We start from the raw sequence: 14415 nt of genomic DNA, 5'->3' as shown, positions 1-14415 counted from the left end.
GCAAATGAAGCTACAAAGTCAGAGCAGTGCAAACTGTGCATCTTGTTGTTAGTGGCTTGTGCAGTCTATTCTTTTGGTGATGCCAGAAATCTATACATTTTTGCTTTACTTTACTGCCAAGTCTCCTTTACACTGTTGAATTGGAAGCTACTAGAACACACAACAACAACCAAGAATAGCTATTTGATCAATGAAGTTAATTTCCCTTTGTGTGCAGGCAAACTAAAAGGATTTCCACATCTCCTTCATTAGCCGGTGGGTCAGTAAGTTTCAGTGTTTAAATGTATCCAGTTTAAAGTTTCCGAGCTAATGTGAGGCAGTTATGTTAAAAATGAACAGCAGCACCGTGAGCACACCCACACTTAAAACAATTAACTCTGATTAAAATGCTCATCGTACCGCTCTGGGCGCTAAATCACAGGATTAACAATTTTCTGCAACATTAATTTCCTGTCTTCTTTGCAACAGTGTTGCAATGTAATGTTAGATTTTATCACCATTTCAATATAATCATTTGATAACACTCACTGGAGTCGGCTGTGCTCGTGGGGATTATTCTGTGCTGAAGGAGAGTCGGGCAACACATTAAAAGCCCCTTTGATGAGAATGTGCATCGGACCCAGAGCAGAAAGCTCAGCTTAACACAGGAAGCTGATAACCACCGTTGTGATACCGGTTATGTCCAGCTGGGGTTTTAGATTTTTTCAACTCCGCTAAAGCAAAGAAAGCCCGGCTGTATTGAATTTCCCTCGTAGTGCAAGTGTTTGCATTTCTTTTATATCACTAAAATCTGCAACAGGCCAACAATGATAAACCACATCTTCAACTATGAAGCCAAAGATCAACTTAATAGAAGGTGTGTGTGTGTGTGTGTGTGTGTGTGTGTGTGTGTGTGTACGCACCTGTGTGGCAACAGTCGATAAAGTCTATTGATTTGTGGAAAAAAGTGACAAAAACAGTGATTTTACTTCCCACTGGGGGGGCGATGCCTAACATCCATGTGATCTTACCCAGACTGAGGCACCAGTAGATCACTGGTGACCTTTTTCTTTCATCCTGCAGAAGCAGGACAAACGGCTGTCCACTCCTTTAAACCTTGCTGTTAACGATGTAACATTTTTCCACATGTACTAAAACAAGCTGCAACATCTGATGTCGTCTTTGAGCTCAGAAATGTCACTGCAGTCACACACACACAAATATTACATCACCTTGTGGATCAAGGGATCCTGAAACAGAAATCCTGAAAAGGGCTCATGGGAAGGCCAATTCTGCATACGCCCAATGCCACCCAATGGCAGTGACCTTGGCTCCTCCAGTGAACACAGCTACCCCTACTTAGCTGCCTCCAAAGTTCTCATGCCTAGCACTGATTTCAGTGGTGGATCTGCACCTAAAGAGCAGAACCGACTGCCAAGGAATCTTTGAGCAACATCAGCAGCTAAAATGTTTCATTAGATTTTAGTTGCAATGCAGGATGATGCTATATAGTTTATATCTAGTAAGGTCGATACCTTAAAATTGGACTACATACAGTGTTCGCTCGGCAAAGCCCCACACCCACTCTCCTTTTGCACACAGATCTCTGCAGATTCTCCCGTAGCAAGCAGGGAGACATGGCTCTGATCCAAAACAACAAATATCTTGTGTTGGTTTTGACACTCTAAGGTTAACATTAACTTCTGTTAAATATTCATGTGTGGGAAGAGTTGACAATATTTGAATGAAAACACAAAGAAACGACTGTTTTTAAAGGCACCAAACAGCCTTTTGTACTTTGCAGAAAAGCTGCATGTCTGTGTGATCTAGGGCCATTTATAAGTCATCCACGTTCAGGGATGTGCAGCTAGGACTATCGGGAAATATGTTTCTCTTCATGAACTGTGCACACAGAACCCCATAAGCACCTGCAGGACCACAGAGTATGCATTGGCCAGTCATTAACCTACCAGCTGCCGAGTACAAAATCTACGTGAAGCTGGATGGCAACTGCAGAAACTGGAGCAGCTAATACTCCTGTTTATGTACGGCTGCCTCGAGAGGCTGATGCTGAGCTCACGCGGCTCACTCATTTAATTTTTCTCATCACTGCTAATACAACCCCAGTGCCAAAAACACTGTGCACATAATGCAATGACTGAGGTGCAGATCCACTATGTTGTTTTTATGATCAGTTGTCAATAAAATATTTAATATTTAAAATGAGAAAATGTACCGCTTTAAGAGACGTTGTTACAATTCTGTATCCCCTCTATTTTAGCACCACTTGTGGTGTTACTGGGAACTGAGGAAAGCATTTGCTGGACTTTTGAGAGAGCAAAGTGTTTGAAAGGTTGAACCTGAGGTACGCCAGATCAGCACCATGAAGCTATACTGTGGTAACAGATGAAGCGTGCACTCGAGCAGCGTCCTGCTGACACACAAGGCCCTACCTGAAAAAGACATCCATCATCTGGATGGGAGCATATCTTTCATACCTTTCAGCCTCGGGTGCCTTTTCCAAACGTGCAAGCAGCAAATTCCATCAGCACCTATCCAATTATGTAACCCTAATACATTAGCACATCCCATAGTACCCAGGCAGATTACTAAACATCCTCCTACATGATTAGCATTAAAGCTGACCACAACATCACTGATGAGCTTAGCTTTGAGAATTACATCTTCACAAATTCTATAGCCATAAGATATATTGACAATATTGATAAATATAATTATATTAAGCAATCTGTACAAATAATATTGATGGAATTCTAACAATACACCTAAGCCATTTTAATAAACTGGCCCAGCTACATGCTGTGGGTCTGAGGTCAGCAGGGTACCCGCCTTCTACTCGGGCCTGAACCCATGCATCAATGAGAGGTGACAGCTACCCAACTGAAGACAGGACTGATTAATGCTCAAGTGCTGAATCACAGGCTGCAGGCAGCCAATCACACATGGGGATCAACACAGAGCACAAAGCTGCAGGAAGAGAGACTAAAGCCCCCTTGTGTGTCATGAGAGGTAGCAGCTAACTGTATTCATGACACAAGCAGCAGAAAACGATCCGTACAACCACTGCACACAGAAACCTGGCTGTCCTCCACATCTCTGATTAACCACAAAACAAACAAACAAACAACAACAAAAAAACAGCAAATAAATCTTTGAAGTTGTTTTTTAATGTGAAGGATGATAAGAATCAGATTCATGAATTCATTTTGTTACATGATTCGTTATTCAGTTCAGATTCTGAGCTCCTCTCTGAGTCTGAGCTGTAGACTTTAGGGCTGCCACGATTAGTCGACTAGTCACGATTACGTCGACTATCAAAATCGTCGACGACTGATTTAATAGTCGACGTGTCATTTGAAGCTTTGTAAGATCCTGAAAGACGCAGGAATAATAGCAGGATTTAAGAGTGTAATAATGGACTGAAACAGAAGATGGCAGCACTGCATGTACAAGGATGCCAACTGCCGTTAAACCCCGAAGAAGAAGAAGCTGTGTCCCAGAATTCATAGCGCGGCCCAGCTCAGTTTCCAACAATGGCGGCAGCTAGTTGGTTTTACTCTTATTATTCTTTCTGGGTCACAAAATAAATGTTTAACATATTTTCAGGCGAGAATGTAGCTGTGTAAACCTCAAATATCTGCTCAGTTTATCAAGACACCACATATTTTCAAAAGTGCTCCGACGTTTTCAGAGACGTCTGTTACCCACTAGCTCGATAGCTAGCCGGAGGCTAGGCTAGGCTAACTAGAGCCGTGAGAACACCGGACTCCCGGCAAATCGTTTTCAAACCCACCGCCGTCTTTCACTACTCAGGTTAAATATATATATAAGTCACTTAGATAACTTCAAAATGTTATTGTTTGGCTTTTTTTAGTATTTTATTTGTTCCTGAGTAAATCGGTTTGGCTGAGATTAAAGTTTTTACACAGCTGAATAAACGTCAAGCAGACAGCTGATTATCAGAAGTGTGAGATGCTCAAGAATTTACTCCGGTGTCCTGTTATATTTTAGAAAGCAAGGAGTTTATTAAACCACAACAATCTGCAGATTTCATTAAAATTTAATAAACTATCATCTTGTCTTTATTTTTAGTTAGCACATACCTTAAACACTTAAAGCTGTAAGCTAATGATAGTTATATAAGAGCAGATGCTGCTGGTGCAATAAGCTGTATGTCCAATGGATGATGATCTGATTAGTCGACTAATCGCAAAAATAATCGGTGACTAGTCGACTATCAAAATAATCGTTTGTGGCAGCCCTAGTAGACTTCAGACATAAAGAGCTTATCCCAACAGAGCTTTTTGACTCATTTTATAAAGAAAACCGATGAAAGATTTGGAAAACGAACAGGAAAAAAGCAGACACTTCACACTGGCTTTGCACTGCCTCGACTCGAAAGAAAAAGTGAACCAAACACTGGTGACGCAGATCAACCGTTAACTCGAGTTCAAAGGTCAGTTCAAAAGCAACGAAGTAGAACAAATCAGGGTAAGTACTAGTTTTCCTTTCATGTTTCGCCCTCCCTCCCTTCTTCACACGTACAAGCATGAATTCAGGGTCCAACGCCTCTTTGTGGCCTATCAATAATCTGTATTACCAACCAATAAATTGACCTTGTGCAGCCAGAGAGCAGCAGTAACAGCACTCAGCACACTCTATTCAGCTGCAGCAGCTGCACATAAACTGAGGTCATGAAATTTCAAACCACATTGATGCAGTTTATTAAAAGACACGTGAGAAAACTGAATGACATCAGTCCATGACCGATGCATAAAAAAATGTTGTATTTTTATTATGACTACGAATCAAGTGAAACATATTTCTAATTACCTTCCATAACTCATTACAGTCTGTAATATAAATACATCCAACGTCAAAGCATCAACAGCCCAGCCAGTTAACCATTAACCTACCAGGACAGGATTTAATGAGGCTGTAGAAAAGCGATTAGTCCCCTCCCACCTCTCCATGCAAGAATGCAGATTAAGGTACAAACAGATAGATGGCTACAGACGTTTTGGCTTATTGTTCAGATTTGGGCCTGTGGAAATGTTCACAGCCTATAGTGGGACTTGCTGCCGTAACGTACACACATCTAATATTATGGCGATGATGACCAGGCACCTTAAAGTCACATGAATCGTGAAGATGTGGCGGCCTTCATCTCACACATATTAGCAAGTGCAAGCATAACAAATACCCTGGAGGTCCTAGGAGAGCTCCACAATCTCCATGGTGACAGATGTGGAGGTGGTTCACCAGAGGTAGCAGAGCACAGCTGGCTGAGGAGCCCATTTAGTCCTCATGAGTTTGGAGTCTGATGTTAAATATTCATCAAGTTAAATCGTTTCTGTTTAAAACAGTAACTGCATTGATGAAGATATTACACCTGTTCTGAGGAGCAGATCTCCAACAGCTCGTTAATATTGAATGTCTGAATTTGTGTCTGGCACTGAATTTAGATTTGCTTGCACTGGTCATCTTCTACAACGTTAGTCTCTTGAAATGAGCTTTTTAATGCACACAGCCACCGAACCAGAGACCAGCTTCTTTCAACGGGAATAATAAATGAAGGGCAGGCTCTTTCCCTCCTGTAGCATCTGCTTCACTTATTGTTTTTAAAGCTACGAGTTCTAAATTATAGTCCTGTCGTTACTGGTTCTTCAGGCTTCCAAGCAGATTTTACAAGATTGTCTTCAATAACCACCCCATGCACCTGACGAGGGAAAAAAGCTGTCTACTCTGTAGACAACAAGCCTGCCACTTTGAGGAAAACACGTCTGAAATAGTCGTGGCTAGCAAGCCCGAGCTTGTAAAATAAGTTTGGGGGACTCTCACCAGTAAAATAACTGCAGAAGGCACCGTTCTTCTGTATGGATATGAACAAAGACTGCAAAAAACTAAAAATGAATGCTAAACAGAGTCCATGTATGACTCCAATCACATAAAACCATCCGAATGTATCAGAAACATTTTTTTAAAAATGAGGGCACGTCTGAGAAAGTTTCTATGATTTCTTAATTCTTTGTTTTTAGTGTCACACACTGGTTAAACAATGAGCACTGTCACCTGACTGCGAGGAGGCTCCCTGCGCCTCTGTGGGTCTCCTCCAGGTACTCTGGCTAACTGGTGACTGTAAACTGGCCATTTACAAACAGGGCCTTAATAACTGATTCTACTGATACTGATGTTTACTGGGAAATTAAACTCAGTCCATCAAATACCTTGTCAGTACCACAGGAAGATCAGCATGGTGGTAACAGCAAACCTGGTCAGACACTGACCCTCTCACCCAGCTGAGCATGGACATTTTAAAGCTAACAGAAGAAAGCTCTAGAACCAAAGCTGCCCCCGAGCCAGCAGCCTCACTGAGACCAGAGGACCAAAGCAGTTACAAGGAAGGAAAAAGGGTTCATGTCCTGGTGATGTCATAAACATACTGAAAAATTATTTTATTATCTAATATTCGTTTGTTGTTTTTAATGTAAATCTGTTATTTTGCTTGGTGAGGCAGAATATGCCACCAGATAAAGGTGCACGTACAGCAACTCATTTTCAGTTAATTATTTGCACCTCCTTTAAGTTCAATTTATTAAAGCGCTTAAAGTGAGAGAATATCCTGTGACTCAGTGCAGTCAGGTGGAACTACACAGTTTCATAAACAAGTAAATGACACTGTGCATTGAAGGACAGTTGAATTTTGCATGTACATGCTGTCAGTTACAGTTCTTATAAGAGAATCAGCAAAATGAATAAATCACAAATCAAAGTCAGACACCAAAACTGCAACAAGGATGTCTCTACTTTTTGAAACTATCTTTTTACTGCGACTGATGAATCAAACTCTACTTTAGATCAAGCTTCAAAATAACTGTTTCATTGGTTCAATGCCTTAATGCTTTCTTGGTATAAACCTTTGATGATTTACGTTTGTGAAAACCATTTCTCACACATCACAGTTCTTTTGATTTTCCTGTATATTGCGCTCATTTCATCTTTGCCTTGATGACACCTTCTGTGTTTGTTTCACGTTCAACGTGCGTCACTTTTACATAACTTAAGGGCTCCGCTAAATACAGAACGAAGAATCTGTAAACCAAGCGAAGACGAGTTTGAGTCAAATAAAATAAAACATTGTTCTCCTGGAACTCCTGATCTAACGTGATGATTGGCACTGCCAGAGAGCAGAAAACTGTTGTAATAAGACGCGCTAATGGGAAAGTAAACAAAGAAAGGCCTCATTATGGAGAACACTTTGTGTATTGTAATGCTGTGATGCAATCCGGGTATTCTTAGACACTGAGTGGCATTAAATGCAATGGCTACCATTCGATTCACACAAAACAATGGGTGTGATTTCTACGAGTGCCCCAAACACACTTTTCAGCCACTCACAGTCTCAGGCTGTCTAAAGACTGCGTCTGTAACACCCGACACAAGTCACTGCATCCTTAGCTTGTCTTTGGCTCTCCCATACTGTCCACACAGACACTTTCACAGCAGGTTTCCACTATATGGCCACCTCGCTAAATCATCATGGCAGTAGAGGAGCAGCCAGAACCTCCTGCTGTGACTTGATGTTTTCTGTCCTATAAAATAAGCTGAGCCTGGTCGGCCGCTGCTGCTGTCGAGACTGGAAGCCTCCACCATGGCTTCTGAAGCAGCAAATCCTGAACTCACATGTGCCTCGGTGCCCTGTTTAGTCTGGGCAAAGCATCAACAGAAACACCTAGAGGCGCAAACATACATGCAGCTCTGTTCTTGAAGAGCTCATTTCACCTGTGGACATGATGTCACGCAACCAGCACGAGGCTGCTGTGTTGTGGGGTCGGCAAGAGGAAAAACCACATAAAACAGGAAAATCATTTTTACTCTCAGGGTCTATTTTGTGCTGTCGGAGAGGGAAAAAAGGTGAACAACAAAAACAACAAATGGGTTTTACATAATAAGACTATTACAGATTCTTCTGAGTTTAGAGCAATTACTCTAAAAAAAGCAAACAAACTGTACAATACAGCCAAGGAAGGAAAAGCAACACCTACAGAGGCTGAACGGGCTCATGGATGGTTAACTATACCATTCATGTCAGATGGAAACAGGATCATTAAGAGTCAGAAATAAGCAAAGAATAAATAAGAAGTGCAACTGAAAAAAAGCTAGTCTTCCAATTAATTTCTATAAAACGGAAATAAAATGTGGACCACAATCGATGAATGTCCAGAGGCATGAAACCTTATTGGCAATGACAACATGAGGTTTCAAAATTTTACATGAACAAAAATTCTACAAGCAGATATGCATCCACCTACAATGCAGCCATGACAGGAGCAGAACAAGTTTCCAGTGGTGAAGGACAGGACAGTAACTTTGGACCGACACTCGGTTTTTATTCATAGAGGTGGAGGGATTTCTCTCCTTAAGTCCTAATGGGACTTACTGGGGAGCCTCTGGTCATTTGTAATAATTTTGGAAGTAGTCTGTGTCTCACAGTACTGCCCGAGTTCGCCGTCTCCATAATTTGTTAAATATCCCAGTGCAAAGAAATGGTCTTCCATACTTATCCACACACAGAAGCGATGCAGCCCAACATGCTGCCTCTCAGATATTTGCTCCAATGGTAGCATTCGCTGTCATCTTGTGTCTAACGTCCGTCCCACTCACAGCCCTGCTCATCATTATTCGGTTTGCTGCACTGTTGCACATTCAGCAGTTTTGTGAATACCTTTGGTTATGTTTAAATCCCCTCTGTTTTATGAAAAGCGATGAGTGAAATCTTTATTATTTATCATTGTTCAGCATGATGTTTCACTAGCTGAACATGAAAAATACGTTTCAGTGATTCAAAGGGGCGTTCAGATGTGACTTGTGAATTCTGTACTTGATTTTGAAATGATAGAATACCGTCACACCCCAGCTCGGCACCTTCAACATGTACTTTTGGTGTAAAAACAAAAGAATGCCCTTGTTGTGTGCCTTTCCTAAAACTAGAAGGCTTAAGATCCCTGTGTGTGGTGTAAACTTACAGTAACCACATGCAGGAAGTCTAGGACCAAAAACTAAGCAACCTCCAACTCAAGGAGGCTGTTTAACAGCTGATAAACTTCTTATCTTTGCTCAACAATGAAAAATAAATACTTGCTGTGAAGCATATACCACGTGGTCGTAGAAAGCTCCATCACACTGGATTTCCACAATATTAAACTGCATCCTGGAATAACCTGACATTTACAACTTTGCTCAAAATATAGAGATTGTTGTATAGACTGTTGCACTGCTATCTAGTCACGTTTCCATAGCAAACACCATACTGGAGGTTTCTACGACAGCAGAATACAAATTTACATCCCCATGCAAAGCAGCGCTGCATTAACTCAGCTGATAAGGCCTGCTGACGTAGAGTGAGTGTGAGGCTGTGTGTCACAGTGACCGCTGTTGTTGTTGCATCGCTGAACTACATAGTGGTCAACCACAAAGGTACAAATAACCCGTGAAGGTGTTCCAGAAAAGTGCCAGGAAAGATTACTAAGAAGAACCGGTCTCACTGAGAACACAAGGAACCACAACAACAGGTAAACACGTCAACCCAACTCTTTGACAGCTCCATCAAAATCATGAACAATTATTCTGGACAGCAAGAAAGACATCCAGATGAAGCTCCACATTTTTAAAGCCACGTATTGTTGCTCGGTTAAAAAACGTCTTCCTCAAGGCCAGTTCATCAACAACAGGGCTACCTGTGACAACTGAGATCAGCCTCTCACCACCATGACTGGAAGGGTCCATATCATCTGCTCCCTCTTGAATTTGACTGACAAGAAGGAACGCCAACAAGCACATCGCCGTTAAACTCGGCCAAACACGAGCATCACTGTGAAAAAGGAAAGTGGCACAATAGTTGTGCTTTCTTCATCACAGAACGTCCAAAAATCAACTACGACTCTATGAAGTGTGCAGGTCTGAACACTATACTTGTGTTCAGCGCTCCACTTCCTATTATTCCCACTGCAAAGAAACTGACTGCGATTCAGTGGCAGGAGTAGCAGAGGGTGAAAATGACTGAATGAAGTTGCATTTCTAAAAAAGTGTTGGTTTTCACAAATACAGTATCGATAATATTAAATCACCTCATTGCATCCTGTAAAACATTCTGCTATGTAATCTATTCAGGTTTAGGATATGAAGGAACTCTTTGATGTGAACTGTTTCCAAATGACGACTAAAACAGATGTTAGAAGTGTTGTTAAATCATACGAGAGATTTCCATGTTTGTAGAAGGAGCAGGTGCCCGTGGTGGTTGAAGGTCATGCTATCAAGAAGCTGTTGTTGGTTGCTCTAATGCATGAAATCAAAAATGCATCACAGTGGTGCCGTGAAATCCCCAAAACTCACAGAGAGGAACTTTAATACAACGAATCTGTTGCTTTGATTCTATCAAAACTGTATCTCTAACACGAAGAAAAAGCTTTACTGTATGAAATTTACACAGAGCTCTGTTCATTCTGGACTGAGTGGGAGGGGTTTTTGGTTTTTTAGAATTTAAGTTCATTTGCTTGTCATCTCTGGGCAAGCTGACCAATCAGAGCAGCCTGGAGTTAGTGGGCTGGGGAGTGTAAAAAAGACAGGAGTATAAAAGAAAAACAGAATGTAACCAAATGTAATCCCCAAAATCTGAGCCTGTAAGTGTACCCGGGCTCCTCAACCACAGTCTCTATAAGCACATATGATACACGATGATGAGTGCCCACCTCTGGCCCTGGACAGAAAGCTTTGTGAACATTGTCTGCTGCAGTATGCACAATCAGCTGCTAAATGGAAGCATCACTTCCCTGCTGTAAAGTGCCATTCAAAGTGAGATTACTTTAAAAACGAACCTTATTACTCAAGAGAGAATCACACCCATCATCCTTGATAGTTTTACAAATGCAGTTAAATGTTCGTTCAGGTCACGTTACTGTTCTGTCAGCTCTGTTCCTCACGGACAACGACGATGGTAATGATAACAGCAGATTCAAGCATGTGGAGCCGTTCAGTGTGGAATAAACACCATCGCTAGACCTGACCTGAAGTTAGCTGTCACTGCAGCAAGCCACTCACCAAATGTTTGGACTTGAGCCTCGAACCTTCTCTCAAACAAATTAACGCTCCACTCTCCCACATGAGTAAATGTTCAATTGTACTGTGAGTCAACAGAAAAAGGGAAGATGACTTTTACCTCTAAAATCTTAACACTCTCAGATGTGTGTCTCTTGAACCCCTTATTACGGTACATGTTTATATATTAGATTTCCCACATTTCTAAGATTTGAGTTTATTCTATTTCAGAAAAGTGACGATGAGGAGGAACACGCACTTTTTGGTCAGATCTAATGTTTCAGGCACAATTATCCCTCGAGAAACTACCACGCACAAATCAGGCTTGAATGAATAAATGGTGGTGAGGAGTGATCGGAGGATAACACAACAAAGGTGAATCTTTCTGACTGTAAGCCCATTACGCTGCTGATGTCCTGGCAGAATAGGCTCTCGTGAAAACTGAACTCATAATTGCGGCAGTCAAGCCTGCTGTAGCAATTAGAAATGGTGTCATGTGACTGCTTTGATAAGACTGGACGACTAGATAATCCCACCCTGTGTGTATGGTCACATATGATCGTCAGAGTGTAACTGGCAATCTGTTTGAGGCATATTTAAGCCGCAGTATTACAAAGACTGAAGTCACGCTACCCGAAAATCTAAACTGTGCTAAGGCAACATAATAACATTAATAATAATAAAGATGTCCGGTCAAACTTCCCTGCGGAAGCCTGGTAAAGATATGACACAGTAATAGATGTGTAACAGGCTCTCGTGGCTGGAATCCGGACTGACAAAGTTCAGCTGTTGCCAACCCAGGGAGTAAAGTGCAACAAGAAAGCCATCAGGGATAAGATCTCTGTGTTTGCAGATAAATGTTCACCCATATCTTACATAAGTGCCGCTATGCTTACACTGTATCCATTGCTTCACCTGTGCGTACTTAAACTAACCTGACAACAAAATGCTTCCAGTAAAGCCCATACGAGCTGAAATACATCATGACGCTGCATTAGATTACAGGCCTGTCAACGCTTGTTTGTTTACCAGAGACCAGCCAATGGCTTCCCCAGTGTTAAAAAGCCCACCTGATCATTTTTAAGAGACTGACTGCAGCGGCAGCTATTTAAAGCACAACTGGTTGTTGTTCCGCTCCAACTACACGGCTAGCTGGTGGACGCTAGGCTCCGCAGAACCTGACAGCTCACTAGCAACAACAGTAACGATTAAGCAGCACATGGCTCGGTTTGAAAACCGGGAGACGAGGGCTGCAACAAACAGTCTGGAGGCATTCCCCACTGACAACTTAGGTGAAAGCCAGCTAACTGTCTAGCTACTAGACAAGCAAGCTAGTGGTAGCAGCACAGACATAAACGTTAGTCAGCTGCAGTTAGCTTGATACAGAGGCAACCTGTGATGCCATCCAAAAATATATATAAATGAAAAATATATTCAAGCACGGATTCGAGATTTCTTTCACAACTGTTTCTCCAAATACTGTCCGCGCAGCCCATCCCTCCTCGCTAGCCAGCACTAGCTCCCACAGCAATTAGCTGGACAGGACGTCAAACCAAGCGTAGTTCAACAACCTGCCAATTTAACTAGACCTTGCACTTAAATAAAGACACGCGCTTCATAAAAATACTTCAGGATTATCTCTATGCTATAAGGAATAATAATTAAATTCGGCGCGGTCAGATTTTACACAGCGACTGTTTAACTACGTTATTTTTCAAGATTTCATTATCCACATACGCTTTCCGCTGCAACCCAGCGTTGTCTCTTACGAGGGCAAACGACTGCGGAAAATACATGCTCAGCTAGTGATTAACTAAACATCAGAAAAAATAAGGAAGCTTTTCGACAAATTTTAATGCCGAAATGAATACTGGGCACAACAATTCCATCGAGGCCGTGCGTTTACTTTATACCCGGCGTCTACTTCGTATAACAGGTGAACCCAGTTAAAGCGTTACACTTTTAACGGGTGGTCAGGACGTTCTCTTTTCCATATGGCTAGCCCAAAAGCAGACAGCTAACCTAGCGCAACGACAGATTTCTACTTCCCACGATTTTTGGCTTACCTCTCTTAACGGCCTCGTCATATGACAGGAATCCTATCCTCGACTCCTTGGCCCCCATGCTCCCCTCATTTCATTGCAGTGTGAGGAAATAAACGTTACGAGCTGAGTTGGACAGGGGTGTTTGTCGCCTTATCCGTTTATTGTGAAATGGGCTCCTGGCGGTATGTGTATGTGGTGAACGGGTGAATGTTTTTCAGCGACGCCTCCATTCTGTCACATGATCTGACTCTACAGGTCAGTTGATCTGCGAGTTCTAATACGAGTGAACGCAACCCGAATCACATACAGGGGTGGGGGGTTTCGACTTCAGACGGGGTTTTCAGTCTTATCCGGGAAAATGCAAAACAGCACTTTTACTTAGTATGCGAAGTCATACCAAGCTGTCAGTGTGCGACGAGTGCAGCCACAGTTCAAACCAGTGATAACAGCCCCACCGTGTGGTGGTGCTGCTGAATAACGCTAGCTGACTCTCCCCACAGCGACCCCCGAAGGTACGTTCAGTCAGACGATACTGGTGGCACATAGCAGATGAAAGTTTGCAATATATAGTGTCTAATAGTGATGGGCAGATGAAGCCTCATGAAGCACTGAAGCTTTTCATCCAATTGGTTCACCTCAACGCGAAGCTTCTTGAAGCTTCATTTGCTCTAGCAGAACACCTACTGGACGTAAAAATATTAGTTGGCATGAATTTGAAGAGTGTGGCATTTTGCACACAGCCTGTAAATGTCAACAACAAAAGGAGTGTGTAAAACATCTATATTGTAGTGATGGCAGTATACTGTGTATATTTATGCTGGCAGTATGGAAAATGATTATTTGCGGCAAAGTTTGAACCGCTTCCTGAACCAGTCACGTGGTACAGCCGGGCAGCGAGGCTTCGGACGTCATCATTTTCAGCTCCTCCCATAAATGAAGCAAGCCTCGATATGCGCTTCGCGGAAACGCCTCCTCCATTACTCGACACACGCTTCGAAGCCTCGATACAGAGCGTCACATCACTAGTGTCTAACGCGTATATGGCGTTTGTTGCATTTCAGTGAATGTGGGAAGTAGTCCACTTATGTCAGTCGTTGTGAGTTCAGAATTTTTACACCAAAGTCGTAAATACTTATTTAAAGTTTGTCATAATGCTTGCAGAGGCGGATCTAGAAGGGTGGCATGGGGTGGCAAGTGTCACCCTAAAATGATCTCTTGCCACCCCAAGTGCCACCCTAGTTTTACATATGACAGTGTTGTTTATTAAAATAAGATA

The 14415-nt window shown here is 42.2% G+C and overlaps 1 protein-coding gene across 4 annotated transcripts in view; it reads right to left on the bottom strand.

Moving 5' to 3' along the window:
• The window catches only part of usp32 (ubiquitin specific peptidase 32), a 66923-nt gene extending 53265 nt beyond the window's left edge, over positions 1 to 13658 (bottom strand). The window contains exon 1 of one of the 4 annotated variants that reach the window (XM_082504234.1): positions 13161 to 13658. In XM_082504234.1, coding sequence (XP_082360360.1) covers positions 13161 to 13218 — 58 coding nt within the window. In that variant the 5' untranslated portion in view covers positions 13219 to 13658. The remainder of the gene's footprint in view (positions 1 to 13160) is intronic. The other 3 variants (XM_082504235.1, XM_082504236.1, XM_082504237.1) reach the window with 3 other exon arrangements.
• Between the last annotated feature and the right edge of the window lie 757 nt (positions 13659 to 14415).

This window comes from Aulonocara stuartgranti (assembly GCF_965226115.1).
Source record: "Aulonocara stuartgranti genome assembly, chromosome: 14".
Lineage (NCBI taxonomy): Eukaryota > Metazoa > Chordata > Actinopteri > Cichliformes > Cichlidae > Aulonocara > Aulonocara stuartgranti.
Note: the sequence above shows the minus strand (reverse complement) of the source record. Positions and strands in the feature narration are given on the sequence as shown.